This window comes from Indicator indicator, chromosome 25, assembly GCF_027791375.1.
Source record: "Indicator indicator isolate 239-I01 chromosome 25, UM_Iind_1.1, whole genome shotgun sequence".
NCBI lineage: Eukaryota > Metazoa > Chordata > Aves > Piciformes > Indicatoridae > Indicator > Indicator indicator.
In genome coordinates this window covers 6,442,885-6,460,345 of record NC_072034.1, presented here as the reverse complement: position 1 = coordinate 6,460,345, position 17,461 = coordinate 6,442,885, and the positions used below count along the sequence as shown (strand labels likewise).

Genomic DNA, 17,461 nt, shown 5'->3' with positions numbered 1-17,461 from the left:
AACAGCCTCCTCTCACATGATCTAGCAAAGTAAGCTGGAAATGTGAAATAATTCACTAACACTACTTTCAGACTTCAGAATAGCTCTTTATCTTCTCACTCAGTCTCATAATTAATTATTGTTACTCTGAGGTCATCTGTAAATCAGAGTGCAGCAGTAAAAAAATCAGGCTACATAAAATTAATACGTTCTAACAGAAATCAGGGAACTTGTAATTTTTTAGTATAGGGAAGCTCAGAAGAATATATACATTTACTTCTACTGAATTTGTGTTTGGAACAATGCCCTCTGCCAGTCAGTTTTAATAGGATCTGCCATGCTCCATTAAGCCAATGATCCATCAGAGCCAATATTCTCCATTCTGCTTGGCAAATGCAAGATACTTCAAAGGAAGAAGGCACATTGCCCGTCATGCACTTGGCCAATTTTTCAATTTGAATAGTCCATTGTGCACAAGCCATTCCATTCTTCATGTCAAGTCCTTGTCCCATATGGTTACAAATGTAATCAAGTGGCATGAATGACCTAATGTGCCACTTTAATAATATTTCAGGCTATGTTTATGCTCTTGATTGGGTCTGTTTCTCTCAAATTGTCAATTGGTTTTGTGTACAATGCTCCTTACATTCATTCTCATTACATCTCCTATTTCTGCTCTACTTTTGCAGCAGATTGACAGTATTCACAAATACTTCTTACACACAAGGTAGTAAAACTGTAACAAAAGTATATTCTTCATTTAATAAGACAGAGTATGTACATGGGATCCCCAGCCTTGTAGGACAGCTGAACTTGGCACGAGTTAAATGAGTTGTGTGCTGTGTGAAAGCAGGCTGTTGGCATCTCATGGCTGCTTTAATCAGAGAAGTATATAGCTTCACTGTGCCTCTCATGTAAATTCTGATTAATTCCTAATGAACATTTCTGAGCATATCCTAAGAAATTTATTTCCTACATATAGCAAAGAAGTGGTTTTGGATGACCCACTGAGTTGCTGTCAATCCAGTAGTTAGCACCTGTGGCTCAGTGTTATCACCTATCCCACATGCAGCCCGTGGAAGGGAAGATTACAATTTCAATCAGCAATGTATGCTCTGGTATTTGCTCTTTGTCCAACAAGAGGAATTTGATGCTTTTGAGGTACAGAAAGTAGTTGGTACCAGATGATATTTATCCAAGGGCTCTGATGTGATTTAAGAAAATTAGGCTCTGAACTATGACAGAATCAGGTAATCTTTCAGTCAAAATCACCAGACGTCCTGAACAAGGGAGCTTTGAATGGTGTAAACTAGGATGATGGATTTTCTCCTCCTAAGGGAGCCATGCTTGTCACTCAGATTTGTCTTTCATATGGGTAAGATGCTGCTTAAATTTCTTTCTGCTTGTGTCACAAGAGAGAATGTGTGCACAAATTAAAATATATTACAATATCAATTCACAAAACAATGAGACAAATATGCTTGTTTCTGGGTTTAAAAATCATTGTGAACAGTTTTAATTCATCACATGACCTGTTTGTCTCTTGCTGTTAATTTTTATTATGTCCTGCTTCTCCTATTCTGATCCCCTCAGTGACTCAAATCCTCCTCCCCCAATTAGAGAAAGATCAAACTGTGTCCAAATATATCCAGACTTAATTACTTGCACAGGACCAAAATCATTGCTAATTTGCTAAAATAAGAGCTCCTCTGTACTCCATACATCCATTGCAACTCTTACTCTCATCGGCTGAAAGCCTGAATACAACCAGGGGATAATTTTTTCTTTCAGCCAGCAAGGGGACAGTTGGGTGCATTGCATTCACCTACCCATAAGTGAAGCTCTGTCAAAAAGAAATCTTTGTTCTTAAAGATGTTGCTTTGTGGCAAATTTACTTATTTTACCAGCATTTAGCAATTTGTTTACTTATTTGTTTACTTATTTGTTGCCAGCATTTAGCAACAGGCTAAGATTTGTATTTAAATTTTCAAGGAGTATTGACTGACATGGGGACAGGGAGACTAATTTAAGGAAGAAATCTAGCCTTATATATAAATAAGCACAGCAATCATATGAAAGTGAAATGTTTAAAGTTTACAAGCTCCATTCAGTCCACAGAGCAATGTACAGATAAGGGAACTGACTCTGTAGTCCCTTTCCTGGAAGTACTTCTCTTAACTTCTAATTTCTAGTAGTATGCATGAAAAGAGAGGAATAAAACTTGATTTGCATAGGCTTAGGATCCTGTGGATTTGTTCCATAGTGTGCAAACATATTGGATGTGTTTAGAGCCACATCTGGCTTACCTTAGAAAAAAGGAAATAAGAGGTGGAAATATGCAAATAAACACACAATTGCCACTTCATGCCAAAAAAACCCAACTCAGAGTATTTGTCCATTTTGTCTAGACAGACACTTTGCAGACCTTTGAAAATGTAGCCAGTTTCTATCTAATGGTTTTATTGGCAGGAGGCTTCAATGGCCTTTTTAATATCATCAAGCAGACCACATAGTACAACTGCAACACCCAGCTCTGTGGGCCTGCTTTCCAGCAGGTGAATTGACAGCAGTTTATACCTGCTCACTTTGCATGGGCCTGAGTGGCTACACGGTGTGCATGGAATTACAGGCTCAGGTGTCAGGAATTTGTCTTTTCCTCTCATTTAAAATGGTTAAACCACAATATTAGTTCTGAGGCTGAGATCTGCTTACAGATCAGTGACATCACATCGTTCCTCCTTTTCTCTTCATGCTGATTAACCTGTTTGGACTTTCATAGAAGTCCTTGATGTAGGAGTGAAATGTCCTTGAAAACACTGGGTTGCTGGCAAGTAGGCAAATTCCCAGTATGAGGCAGAGAAGGCCAATTTTGCTTTCATTACACTGTTGCTACTCCCACCAACTTCCCAATTTTCATTAAAGTAGTGCACACACGTGAGAGAAGGGTTCAGTGTACTGCACGACCTGGATTCTATTTCTGGCATTGCCATGAGTGTTTTTTTGCCTCTCTTCACCCGTCACTTCAAGCAAATAAAAACCAGTTTTGTCTCCTGAAATATTACATTCTTACTCTTTTATAAAGCAGGAAAATAAGCATTTGGCATAATCATATGATGTGGAAGGTTGTTCTGCAAGGGAAATTGTTACTAGAAGTTTCCTGGATCTTGCCGATATAAATCACTTAGCTTCAACAAGAAGGTCTTAAAGTCAGCAATCCAATTTTCAACTGGTTTGATTTATTTTCAAATTAACACTGGTGAAACATACCTCTCGGAGAAATTCTGTTATGAGAAAACCCCAGAATATACTCATTAAATGACCTTTTTCCCCATCACTTGTCACAGTCTCACCGATTTGCGTATCCACTCAGTCAGGTGCTTTATAGATCTGGATGTTATTACTGCTATGCTAGTTTGGTCTAAGAATCTGAGTCTATTTCCTGATCTTTTTTGTAGATGGGATGCCAGCTGTGCTATTTTCATATTTCACATCTTTACTCCATTAATTATCCTAACATAAAGAAGCTGAAAAAATGGGAAAGACGGAACTCATAATTTTGACAACATTGTGGGTTCTTTAGACTCCTTCTTTCAATTTAGAAAATACATTTTTTGACCAATCCCTTCCACGTGAAGTCTACTGATGACAGACATTTTAAAATCTGAATCATGTATTTGTCATAATTTTGAGGAGAGAAGAATTTCATCAGAGAGTAGTTGATCCTCAACATGAAGAAGAACTTCTTTACTGTAAGGGTCACAGAACACTGGAACCCAGAGAGGTTGTGAAACCTTCTTCTCTAGAGACTTTTAAGACCCATCTGAATGTGTTCCTGTGTGACCTGTGCTAGATTATATGGTCCTGATCTGGCAGGGGGGTTGGACTCAAAGATCTCCAGAGGTTCCTTCCAACCCCTAACATCCTGTGATCCATGTAAACAAAATCCTGCTCCAATCTAATTCCACCCTGTCTTGAGCAAACCAGTCTGGTGAAAAGAATGAGGGGTTGTATTCTGGCTGCAAATCCAACTTGAACACGAAATAGTTATGCCATTAAATCTGTGTCCTTAAAAAAAAGAGGATGAAGAATAATTACCTTCAGTAATATAATACAGTATCTGCTATGTGTCACTGCTGTAAATCTTTCAGGCTCTTCTGTTCAGTCTCTGTCCTTACAGTGACAGAAACAGTTTAGGTGATGGTTCTGTGGCATGAGATATATACTGTAATATATAGTATTGTAATTACTTGGAGAGTTATCATCATTTTACCCGTCAAACGGGAGGGATGTATCATCAAGGCCTGGATAACTGACTAGACAGTAGCCATTACCTTCCATTAGCTGTAGAAAGAGCAAACCAGTATCTATTTAGATTATACTTAAATCAGTAAAAACTCAGCTCACAGAACATGTAATTCAAATTAGTGATGGGAAACACAACACAAAAAGCAAGAAAGCAACTTTCTTAAAACTAAGAACTAATATTAAAACCCTATTTTACCTATTTCTGAAAAGAAAATAAACATTTATATCTGGAAGCCTTGCTCTGAGCATACATTTGGGAAGAAAGAGCATTTCTCATCTGTTTTAAGTTCTACTTCTATGTTTTGTTCTCAAGGGAAATTCTAGAGGCAATTGAAAGTCCATTCCTGTAGTCCACTGTAACAACAGATGATTTTTTTTTATTTTGTATCTATGAAAAAAAAATACAATGTGGGCAGCATTGTTTAAGTCAAAGTTTCTCTGCAAGAACACAAGGTTTGATTCAAAGAGATTGTTGCATGGTGGTGCTCTAAAATACATAACACTGATACAGTATGTATAATTAGGTTAGACACCTAGACTGTCCTAAATGAAAAACCCCAAGTATGTTAAAGTCAGTACCTACAGACTATATTAGTTTCTTAGAAAGCAAAATTTGCTCTACCATGTATGTAATTCCACTGAAGCTGACCAATGACATGAAAAACCACTTCCCTAAATAGTTCAAAATGCAAACTAATTAAACAGATGAAAACAAACCCCAGCTCTTTCTTCAAAGCTCTAGATGACTAATTTATCTCAGTGAAACACTCTTGGTTAGTTTTTCCTGTGCTCCATGAGTACAACATTTGTACATACGGATAAAAACAAAGGCAAACCCAAGACTGACACTGAAAACTACACTGTGAGGTAATTAATGATGCTTGGCAGTGAGAATTCTATCTAAGCAGTCATATGTGGATTCAAAGTCCACTTTCTCTGAAGTAATTGGAAAAACATGAATTTCAATTTCAGTAGGACTTGTATTTCTGAATACTGATTCATGTGAATTTATGCTGATAGCCATATAATGCTTCAAGTAAGTTTAACACAGAGAAAAATGGCATCTCAGCAGCATCTAGCCAAAGGAATAGCTTTACTGCATAAATCACCACCTAGTTTCTGTGTATCTACTCTTCTGCATACCCCGTGTATAAAAACATGCATGCTTTGCCTTGAATTTAACAGCATTGCAGTTTTGTCAATGAATAATCTTCCCTGTGGCATAATGCACCAAAAATCTCATCATGGAAAAAGGCAGTATATCTCTGTACAGCAAGAATCTTTGTGACTGGTATTCACGGAGTATAATTAGCTCTGATTACATGCAACGGGAGTCTTAACATCCTCCCACTGATTTTTAGTGTGACACCAGGCAGAATTACACCAGTTAAGTCTGAGGCAGAGACGTCTGGAACACTTTGGCAATCTTGACTCGCTTTTATGATCGGTAAGCCAGTCAACAGCCTCTCTTTTTAACACACAAATTTAACTTCAATTGTTTCCAGTGAAGGGCTGAATACTTCTCAAAAGAGTGACCGGGCTTTACACGGGCTGGGCAACACTCTTCAGTTTGGGCCGTTTCAGAGAAAACTGCCTCATGGCTGGCAGACCCCCGAATCACGCCGTTACTCCTGGTTCTGCCCTGGGCGCTCGTAGCACGGCAGGCATGACTGGAAGGGCTCGGCACCGTCTTTGCAGGGACCGTACATCGGGCGGGAACCTCCTGACAACTCCTTAGAGCAGCGGCGATAGCGGTACCTGCAGATCAGACGTGTGGAGAGAAGAAGCCTTTACCTGACAGGCGGCGCGGGGGCGGCTGAGGGACACTTGTAACGGCTCTGTGGCAGCGGCGCCTCCCCCGCGCCGCCCCCCTGGGCCGAGTCGGCCGTTGGGCGGGCGGAGAGGCGTCCTCTCCTCTCCCGAGCTCCCGCTGCGGTAGGCGGCTGTTACTCTCTGGCGCGGCTCGCTCCTCCGCTTCAGTAAAGATGCCGTCCTAGCAAGGGAGGATGACAGGGAGAGGAGAGGGGCAGAGAAGCCGCTGCCGGGAGCCTTGCCTCTTGCTCGCCTCCCCAGCACTTCCCGGCTCCTGGGCTGCACATCGCGTCGGCTTTCTGACGAGCAGCAGGAGAAGAGGGCAGAGGGGCGGTGGTGGTTTTATGGTGAGGGTTTTGTCCTCTCCAGGTGCTCTGTCCCCCGCCGGGCAGGGCTTTTTTCCTCCTGCCTGCTTCCCCGCTACGCACGCTGCCGGACGAGGCCGGCCGGGAGCAGCCGCCGCCGCCTCCACCAACACCGTCGGCGCCTGAGGAGACCCTGACCATGTCGAGTAAGAGCCGGAAGAGTAAGGAGCAGGGGAGAGTGACCTTCCCCTCGCAGCAGGAGGAGGATGAGGAGGGGGCAGAGGAAGAGGAGCAGCAACGGCGGCGCCGCGGATGGAGGGGCGTCAATGGGGGGCCGGAGCCCCCTCCGCCACCTCAAAGACCCGTTAAAACCCTTCGGGAGCCCTACGGCTACTACCCGCCCCCTCCTTTTGCCAGCACCGTGTAAGTCGGGCCCGGGGGGAGGTTGAGAAGGTGCTAGCCAACAACTTCCCTGGAGCAGCCGCGACCCGCCGTATGCCCGTCAAGTTGTGGGGCTCGCCCCCGGGGCGCGTCGCTCCGTCCTGCTGAGCCGGGCCCCGCGGCGGGAGCGCAGCCGCCCGGCCTGGCAGCAAACGGGCGTGACCGGTGTAACGAGCGGAGACGGGGACGGTTTGCCTTGGCTGAGGTGCTAAGACTTAGGAGAAAGTATCTTGCGGGGACAGTCCGGTCGCTACTTGCCCTTGGCCGCCCCTCTCCAAACCCTCGGCTTTGCTCCTTCAGAGTGAGGTGGGGGCAGCATGCAGCAAAAGGCAGGCAAGGGCATGAGAGATTTCATCTCTCTCTTTTTCTTTTTTTTTTCCTCGCTACTAGCATAGCTGCCGAGAAAAGCCTATTTCCTCAGCTAAGGTGTAGAGAACCTGTTGTATCGTTTTGTACTAGCAATGCTGATGCATCCTTTTTATATTTTTTCAAATCTAGGCTGTGGTAAAACCAGACGCCCCACAGAAATCTAGGACACTTGTGCAGAAAAGTCTCGGTTCTTCAGATGCACCTTACCCTGTTTGATGTTATCTTTGGAAATTTCAGCTTGGTGTTTTTTAAGAGGTGATCATATATACAAAAATGCTGATCGTGACTCGGTGTGCTACAAGAGAAATAAATTTGATTTTACTAATCAGGATGTTAACTTTCTTTTTTCTGACTTAGGAAACGTAGGTTGTCCATGTTACTTTTATAACACACAGCAGTTTAGTCAGAAGATTACTTGAGCATTTTATTCTTTCAGGACAATATGTAGATCTTGAATATTTTAATTACCACATTACAAACAGTTTATTTTGAGCTTTAAAGTAATATATTCAGCATTTATAGAAGAAGCCGTGATTAATATCAACCTAGAGATAGTTGTGAAGCACAGAAATAGAGGAGTGCTTCAAATGGGATAACCACAAATAAAAGTGGTTTTTACCATCCTAGCACAGAATTTCTTCTCAAATACCTTGTACCTAGCAATCCAGACTTCAAGTGAAGGAAATGTTTTGCGTATCTATAGTTGTCTGTAAGTTAGCTGTGCTGAAGTTGGTTGTCTAGGCTCCCTTTGTACTCGGTGGGATGAGAGGAAATAGCACTGGGCAAGGCAGAGTAGTCATTTGTCTTCTCCTTGAGGTGCCTGTCTTCCTCCATTCACCATAAAGAGTCTAGAGGATTAGTTTAGAGTCAGACACTTCATTTTTATACAGTTGAAGCTATCTTAGATGTATTGTAAGCTCTAAGATCTAAACTTCTGGATCTGTTTTAGGTTAGTATCCTCTGTAACTGTTTCTTTTTTTAAGAAATGGGTATTATGCCACCAGGGAATAAAATGAGTTCAAGTGCAGTTATAGGCATTTAAGGCTGGAGTGAGCTCCATCTGTTGGAATTGCTACCTGTTATAGAATTCCTGGAATCCTGTACTGGGAGTCTGTGACAGCAGTGATTGCAAGCCCCTGGTCAGTGGGCTGACAAAAGGGCTGACATTCATCAGTGTAATAGGAATGTATTGAATTGGCAGGGCACAGAGGCAAAAGAGCGACAGCTACCATTTCCTGTGCTATGTTCTCATGGTCATCCTTCGCATAGCAGTGGAGTTTTTCTTCTGGAGTAACATTTTGTGTTTGGTGCTAATGCCTAAAAATTGTACCATATGTTAAGATAATAAATATGAGCATCTGTTTGCTCATAACCTGCTCAGATTGACACATGTAAGGCTTCAGTGTGCACAGAGTGAGCATGACAATCCTTTACTGGAAGTATTTGTGGTCTGAATGCTCAGTACTGCCAAACAGTGTAAGGTGAAAGAGACAGGATGATGTGAAGTAGTTGGCACAAGAAGATACACTTAGTTGGTATTAGAAATGTCTGAAAGCTGTAACCCATACAAGGTGTCTGTCAATGTACAGCTGGCTCCCTCCTGTGCCAAATATTGCTGGAGAAAGTAATTAACCTCAGATTCCCACTAAGACTGCTGGCTGGATGTAATATTTGTTTCACAAGGTACTATATGTCCCAGTGGGAAAAATGTGGACAAAACCTGTAAATTAAACATAGTAGGCATCAGATGCCGGTTTCCTGAGTCCCTATGAAAATCAGAGCTTAAGTTTCCTGAGTGGAGCAACATAACACAAGTAAAAGTCTAAGTGTAAAAGGAGCTTTAAAATTCTTTGTTCCTTTAGCCCTGTGAAGTTGGTTCTTTCATTGTGAGATGTTTTCCTTTTTCTGTGTATACATTGATGCACTCCTGTTATCAACATACAGTCTTTTTTCCCACAGGAATTGGGACGGTTGGTGTTTTCTGTTGAGGAGTTAGTGAAGAGTAATGGTAGGGAAAAGCTCTGCGTAGTTTATGAGGTGGGAGGAGAAGGAACAAGCTAAGTATGTGTACATCTCCTCCTGATAGCTCATGTTTTCTTCCATTTTTTGACTAATTCTTTCCAGTTAAGAGTCAGAACTTCTGTGAGCTGACATGAGGGCATTTTGGATGATGGATTGTGTCCTTTCAGACCAGTGGGAGAGCACAGACCTGAGTCAGATCTTGCAGCTGGCCTGATTGATGTTCTGCTGTTCAGCTGAATTCACCTTCCTCTTCTGGAAAGCCCAGGCAATAGCTCACAGAAGAGAGAAGGAAGTCCTCATTTAACACATTTTAGATTTGGTGCAGGGATTCCCAGGTTGTGTGGAATATGCACAAGCTTCTGTGCAAACATACGTGAATGTGATGTTATTTTTACTGGTGAAGAAACATTTACCAGCATCCTCTTCTGGCACATGGCTGTAGGAGAACTTGGAAGGGTAGCAAAATCATCTTGTGGGAGAGGCTATGAGTCTGGGGCATTGCCCCTCTGCCACTATCTGTGGCCCTGCACAGGCCAGGAGCTGCTACCTCACATGGAACACCACTGTGTTTTCTTGTGATGGTAGCAAAGCAAACATTTGAGGTGGCTTAGTTTAAGGAATCTCAGGAGTCAGGAGCTAAAATGCTGAATATACGTATGTGCATGTCTGAGCACTTACTTTTTGAGTAAGGCAATTAGCATTCCTTACTTTTAAAACTGGGACCTCAGAGGTTACTTTTGGCAGAACAAGAGGTGCAATCTGCATCTCCTGCGTGGCTGACTCTGGTGTAGTTGGTTTAAATGTGCATGTGAGTTGTGCTCATTACTCTTCCCGTGATGTACTTATCTGTCTATAATCACTGAACTGCATTTCCTTTTCAGGGCTAGAATAGAATCAAGATCACTCATATACTGCAGGTTAGCAGTGGGCTAAACTGCTTGTAAATTATTGATGCCATCTTTTATTGTATTTAGTAGTTATGGGAAAATAACTGCCTGTTCTTCAGTACAAATGTTAGAAGATTGCTCTACAGATCTGGGAGGGTCTGGAATGAAATCTCTATTTCTCCAGCTTCTCTCTTTTAAAATTGCTTATGCAGTTTGCAGTGTTTAAAAATTAGGTTTGGAAACAAGATTAATAATCTTCTGAATTCTGTAGATGAGATGGTGAACAACAGAACACAAGATATTCACCTGTCAACTGTTTCTCCTTCTGATAGAGTTCTGAAACTTTGGAGATTAAAAGGAATAGGCAGGTTAACAGAGTAGAAATCTGTACTTGAAACAATTCATGGCAGAAGCAGAGGAATCCTGATGCTTACTCCAGGCCTTTGCAGTTGCCGTGCTGCTTGTCATTCTGGGTGATTCTGTAAGAGTAACTGTCCAGCAAGAAGATGGAGGCAAAACACAAGAGACAAATGGCCACAGCAGGTTTAATGGGAAAATGTTACTTTTTTTTTTGTTACTGCACATGAAGCTCATGCATTTTAGATACATATTTAAGGTAAACATAAACATTATAATGTAGGATAGGTTTTTGTGTCATACAACATTATCTGGTATGTAACAAACCTGTTAATTGTTCAGAGTGTGCCTAACGTTGCTCTGAAAGCTTGTGATACTTAGATTAGGTAAAGGTCATAAAAGGTGGCATTCTTCTTTAGGAGCTGTGACCTCACTAAGGTGAGAGTGCTGCACAGCTGAAATCGAAGTGTCCTGTAGTGAGTGATGTTTGTTGCTGCCATCTTTAGAGTTGTTGAGTTTGCCTAAGGGAGAGGCAATGAACTAGACAAATGGCAGCAGTATGGTTAGGAAATAAAACTTGTCACTTAACGTCATCCTTGTTTTATAGTGATAAATGAAGGATTCTCAAGGTTGGCGTGCAGTTTGTGAAGTTCTTCCTTCTTGCTAGTGAAGTTTTTTGGTTCGTCAAAACAGCTGCCTAAGATGCATGCTTAGGGCCAAGTGAAAGGTCCAGATGTGGTAGAACTAGTGTACTTTAGTTAACAGGACTACTGTTCTTCCAGTTCCATCTGTCTTCCTTGTGCTGTGCAGCTAACAGAGGCTTGAGGCTTTATAGACCCCTTGGGCTTAGAAATATTAGATGGAAGAACAGGAGAGAAGAAGACAGAGTGGGAGACCTTGTACCTGATGCTTCTTGTGTGCAGTACTCTGAACAGAGCTGTGCTGGGTTTGGGGTCTTTGAAATTGCTGATGGAAGGGAGGAAGAAGAGGAGACAGATATGGATGAACCTAGCAGTCTCCTGACTATGTGGTGCTGTATAACAGTTTTTGCTTTCTGTTTTTTTTGGGAGGTCTTGACAATATTGTAGGCATTAAAATAACAAGCAACTTTCATCTTTATTTTGAGAAGACACTGCAGTCACTTGAAGTGTAGAATTTCTGTCACAAGATTTATAGCTAAAGGTACCTTCCTTGTGAAGATAGTCTAATGCAACATCTTCGGAAACATATCTCTTGTTACAGAAGTCAGATGAGTCACCTTAGTCAGTGGGTTTGGAAAGAAAGATAGATGAAACATAAAATAAGTCATATTTCAAAATATTCTGAAAAATAAACTAAATATATAGGGGGAAACATATTGTTGTGTATTACATAAAGCATAAATGAGGTTCAGGGTGGCAGTTTAGAGTCTTCTTAAATCAGTAAGTTGACATGAGTCAGTTTGGTCTCTTGTCTTTTTTAATGTCCATACATTTTTTCTTTATAGTGTTACAGTAAACAACTACATTTCTCTAGCTGTATGTTTTCAGATGTGGAAGAAGAATAGAAAGGTGACAGTGTAGCAGACATTAAGATCTTGCTTAAGAGGTAACTACAAAAAGACAATACTACTGGGTTTAGTTCTGATTTATTGGGCAATAAGGTAGTACTATACTGTGGCTGCTCACCATGTACACTCTGGCCTCAAATCTTTGTATCAAAGTAATCCCAAATGTGAAATATGCCTGAGCTTTAGGACATTAAATCAATTCTGTGTTTAACAGAGTCACAAATCCTCTCTGTTATGGAGTCTTTTCCAGAGACTTAAAAGTGGTAGGGAAGCTGACAAAAAAGAATCCTGTTATGTTTGACCAAAGTGCAGTTTGGGCACGTATTTCAAAAAGGGAATACCACTTAACATTGCTCATACTGCAGGGCCACCCAGGTCATTCTGGTATACCAGAAATGGCAACCACAGATCAGAAAGTAAAAAGATCAAATGCTTCATCCCAGGACAGACCTTGGTAATGAGTATTGTAGTCTTCACTTGATCCACAACGGAGCCACCCATTTGTATTAACTGAAATGTTCAGAGCATGGACTAGCTTTTAGAATGTTTGTGGCTGTGATGAAATGATTAAGATTTTACGTTTTGCTGAATTTATTACAACAGCTGCAGACAGCTGGAAGGCCAGACATATCCTTACTATCTGACTGGAATTAGTTACACACAATGAAAACCATTAGGCTGAGGAGATTCAGTGATGAAAGTGAGCACCTTTTGTGCAGTGATAGCATTGTGAAGCTCATTTCTGAAAGATCACACACACAAAAAGGAAAACCACGCCTGTGTTTAAGAGGCTGTCACTCCAGTTGTGGATTTGAAGTTGCAGTGATTAGGATAGGCAGCTTTTGAAGCTGCCCAAGCAGGTTCCACTATGTTCACTTAAAGGTGCACGTGGCATTTTTCCCTTGGTTCTGTCCTTTTGCATCCTGATGGGGGTTTGCTTAAAAAGGGCTGCTTAATGTTTTGGTTTGCCCTCAGCATTCATTATGTGGACCCACATCTCTTCTAATCTGCATTACCTGGCCTTTGCTCTGAGGGTAGAAGGCTTAATTTCCTCTTCAATTCTTCTGTCTGGCCTTTTGTATCTGAGTTTTTTGCTGAAGTGAATAAATGAATTTTCACAATGCTCCTGTAGATTGGGAGCCAACTGTTCTTTTTCTTTAGAAGGGGAACAGAGGCACGTAGGACGTAAGAACCAAATTTGAAATGTATAAGGGCTGTTTGTCTGTATGCAGCATATGTACAGTGCTATGTGTATTCAAAGCACACCCTCCATTAACTCATACATTGTTTATCAGCGGCACTGGTGTCTTTGTGCCCATCAAATCAGCTCAAGTGATCTCTATCCCTGGAGCTAATGGATTAACTGATAGCAGCTGGAAGCTGTCTTTCTCAATATTGAGCAGGGCTAGAAAGGGAAGAGAGGTTGCTGATGGGTTTCACATTTATTTGCAGATGGTAGTGGAGGAAGGTTGTGATATCCCAAGTACCTTTGGCCTGTGCTCTGGCAGGCTTCTGTTCTTCCCTCAGCTGTCACCACTTCAGCCTGATCCCATCTCTTCTGTTGTTTCAGACCTCAACAGGCAGTTGTTTCCTGTTACTATTTTCTCCAGATAGGTAGCATCTGCTCAGCCTCTCATCTGAGGTCCGTTTTCTTTGCAGCTCCTAGTTTTGCTTCTCTGAACCTAGTCTTCCCTCTCTTCTTTTCTTACCTAGCTAGATCCAGTTTAGCATCTGATCTGTCTGTTCCCTCATCCCATTTCTATTTGCTCCCTGCTGCTCTCAGCCAGTATCTTCACTGGTTCCTAATTCCAGTGTTTTCTCAGTTAGCTTGCTCCCCCTTTTCTTCTGTTCCCCTTCTCTTTTCTCTATCTTTCTGCTTTTGCAACCAGTTTTTGATGTGAATACACAGCTTCCTTGGTTCTCAGTTCCCTTTCCAAAACAGTCTCACTTTCCTACATCCAGGTTTAAACTTCTCAGTGCAGGTGCAGCTTGCCTTCTTGGTTTTCATTCAGTAGCTCTTTACTTTCCCATTTTTCTTGATCGTATTGTGAGAAGGCATGAGGACTTTGACAGAAAAAGTCCTCATGTCATGACCCTGGACAGCTTCTTCCTTTCAGCTCCTGAAATGGTAGATGTGTAGTAGAAATAGTCCCAACATAAACCATAGCATTGTAGAAGTTTTCACCTCTTGTTTATGTGAAGTAGAATACAGTAAGCAGAAATGTTGCCTGCCTTGAGCCATCAGCTTGAATGCCTAGGGAGACAGTATTAATTACTGCTGGTAGTAATATAGTAGGTGTGGGTTTGTTTTCTCTTATGTACTGGAGTGAGTCAGGAGGAATTTCTGAAGAGGTGTGTTGCAGAAAATGGAAAAAAAAATCTTAGCTATGCTAACAAAACAGAAATGGCCTGTGACATTGAGCCTGTAGTGCCTTTAGACTGCAGACAAGAAAGCATGAAGGCAGTAAGATCTCAATAAGAATGCTTCTTGTCAGTAGATGGGGACAAAAGGCACAAAAGTAATTATTTTTGTAGCCACAGGAAAAGTGGAAGCTACGAATAACCCACATAGTGAAATTCTGTTACCTTGATGCTTTTGTCATTAGGTACATTGAAGAAAGCCCATCTCTGAGACGTATGACGATGATGAGGGAAAAGGGAAGGCGACAGGCCATCAGAGGCCCAGCATTCATGTTCAACAACAGGGGCACCAGTCTTACGGCTGAGGAAGAGCGTTTTCTAGATGCAGCAGAGTATGGGAACATACCTGTGGTGCGCAAAATGTTGGAGGAGTCAAAAACACTGAATGTCAACTGTGTTGACTACATGGGCCAAAACGCCTTGCAGCTTGCTGTAGGGAATGAACATTTGGAAGTGACAGAACTTCTGTTGAAAAAAGAGAACTTGGCACGGATTGGAGATGCCCTGCTGCTCGCAATCAGCAAGGGCTACATTAGGATAGTGGAAGCAATTTTGAATCATCCTGGGTTTTCAGTAAATAAGCGACTGACTCTGAGTCCCTGTGAGCAGGAGCTGCAGGATGATGATTTTTACTCCTACGATGAAGACGGTACCCGCTTTTCTCCAGATATCACTCCCATAATTTTAGCTGCCCACTGCCAAAAATACGAAGTCGTGCACATGCTGTTGATGAAAGGAGCAAGGATAGAAAGACCTCATGATTATTTCTGCAAATGTAATGACTGTACTGAGAAGCAAAAGCATGACTCTTTCAGTCACTCTAGGTCAAGAATAAATGCATACAAAGGACTGGCTAGTCCAGCTTATCTGTCCCTCTCCAGTGAAGATCCAGTACTCACTGCTCTAGAACTCAGCAATGAACTTGCCAAGTTGGCCAACATTGAAAAAGAATTCAAGGTAATTGTGTTTTGGTGTTCTCTCTGTCTTTGTTGCTGTTTTAAAGTTGCTGCTGCTTCATAATGTCCTTAAGATGCTGTATTTCCTGTGTCTTTACTTTCTCGATTGCAAATGCTTTCATGCTATTTATTGTCTCTTTTGTCCATGATTTTGAATTTTCAATACCTAAGCTGTTGAAAAAGAATTTTTAATGACATGAAATTGTGTTTGCACCTATGGAGAAAGCTGGAAAAAGGGGCAGCTTGTAGTCTGACAATTTTGCAGCAGCTGGAAAACTGTTTTGTTTGCTGCAGCAAAGATCATTTGTAGTTACAGATGCTGAGTAATAGCACAGAAAGAAAATGTTACACTTTGTGGTGCATAGTGCAGCATTGACCTTATTCCCTGTTTTCCGTTCATACTAGTTTTGAATGATGTGTCCAAACTGTTAAGAATACAGAAAGTGGATTTTTTGATAGACCTTTTAAAAATGTCACTTGTTCAAAACCAGCTGTTAGACCGATTATAGATGTAGCTCCTGTTAGCTGGTTTTGAGCTGTATCTGGTTTAGCATGCTAGTGCCCTGACTTTTCTACCATTGAATTCATAACTGACTGCCCAGTGCTTTTTTAAAAATGCTTTTGCAGTTCTCTTGAATACCTTGAAAACTATACTAACACCCACCTTCCCCCTTGCCTGTCCCCTTCCCCTCTGATCAAATGCCACCAAAAAAACCAAACCCAAGTAGGCTACATGTACTGCTTGGGGAACGACAGATAGTTCTCTTTGAGTACTGACATTAACGGCGTTGTATGTAGTTTTAGCAAAATGTTTAATGATGTTCTGCAGGGTCAGTGGTTTGTTTGTTTAATATCTTTGTGAATGATCTGAGAGAAGCAAAAAATGCATTAACCTTTTCAAACAACAGCAATCATTGCTATTGCTGTGGAGGACTGGGAAGAAATATGCAACAACCTGGAAGAACACAGGCAGAAATTAATAAAGTGAACTTAAACGGAAGAGGAAGAAACCATTTTAGACTCCTGAGAAAGAATAGCTCCAGATACAGCAGAGTGAGTTAAAATAGAATTTAAACCCAAGGTTTCAGTGCTGAGAGGGATCATTATGATACACCACAGGCTAATGAAGTGTAAAAGCCAGCTTAAACCTTTTCTCTGCTTCCTTTGCTGGAGAACCCCAGCCTCATACTAGGCTGTGTGTTGTGTAATGTGGCAAAGTGATTAGGTACTTCCTCAATGTATTTATTCAGCAGTATAGGAAAAATGTCAGATTTTTCTTTTTTGCACTGCTGAAAAAGTACTGAGCTGGGAAAGTTGTTGGTCATTGTAAAATTGAAGAATTAAAGAATTTCAGCATGTGCACAGAGTCTGTTGGCTTGTGTGCTTCATGCAATGAATTAGTTAACTCTTGTAGAAGGATGAATATCTAATGTGGACAACTCAGACCTGTTTATCTTCAGTTCTTTTATGACTAGGCCAACAACCTGAGAGCCATAAGGTGTCCAGAATTGTGTACCCAAGATAGAGGTTTATGGGTTTGGTGGCTGTAGATAAAACCCTTTTTTTTTCTTCTCCCTTCTACAGTTTCTTAGAGAGAGCATCACTTCTGAGTTTGCCCCTTAGAAACGGAACCATCCCTTTGTTGTTATACCTGTGCTCAGGCTTAGGAACTCAATTTAAGTGTGACACAGCTTCCGAAGAACCCAAAATGCAATGCCACCAAAAGCTAAATTAAAGCAAGCTGTATCATGGGTTGGTAAAGGGAGGATGTAAATGCTTAGGGCTGAATAGAACAATATCAGTAGAGATACAAATTCATGGAAATATCCTGTATCTTTCATCAGACAAATAGTGTGACATTTTGGAGAAGAAGAAGTGATTTTTTTTTTTTCTTTTTTTGGGTCAGAGTTCTCATTTCAAACCTGAACTTAAAAACAATTTCTTCAGTTTTAAAATGTTAAATTGTGAAGGAGTGTTATGGTTTGCAAATTTTTCTCTCTTCCTTTTTTTTTTCCTCAACTGTTTAGTCTCTATACAGTGATATTTTAGGATGATTAA

At 41.3% G+C, this 17,461-nt stretch overlaps 1 protein-coding gene across 1 annotated transcript in view; it reads left to right on the top strand.

Moving 5' to 3' along the window:
• Window positions 1-6,600: 6,600 nt before the first annotated feature.
• TRPC3 (transient receptor potential cation channel subfamily C member 3) overlaps window positions 6,601-17,461 on the top strand; it is a 35,065-nt gene continuing 24,204 nt past the window's right edge. Inside the window, exons 1-2 of the mRNA XM_054392156.1 lie at window positions 6,601-6,824; window positions 14,633-15,404. Of these exons, the coding sequence (XP_054248131.1) occupies window positions 6,601-6,824; window positions 14,633-15,404 (996 nt within the window). The remainder of the gene's footprint in view (window positions 6,825-14,632; window positions 15,405-17,461) is intronic.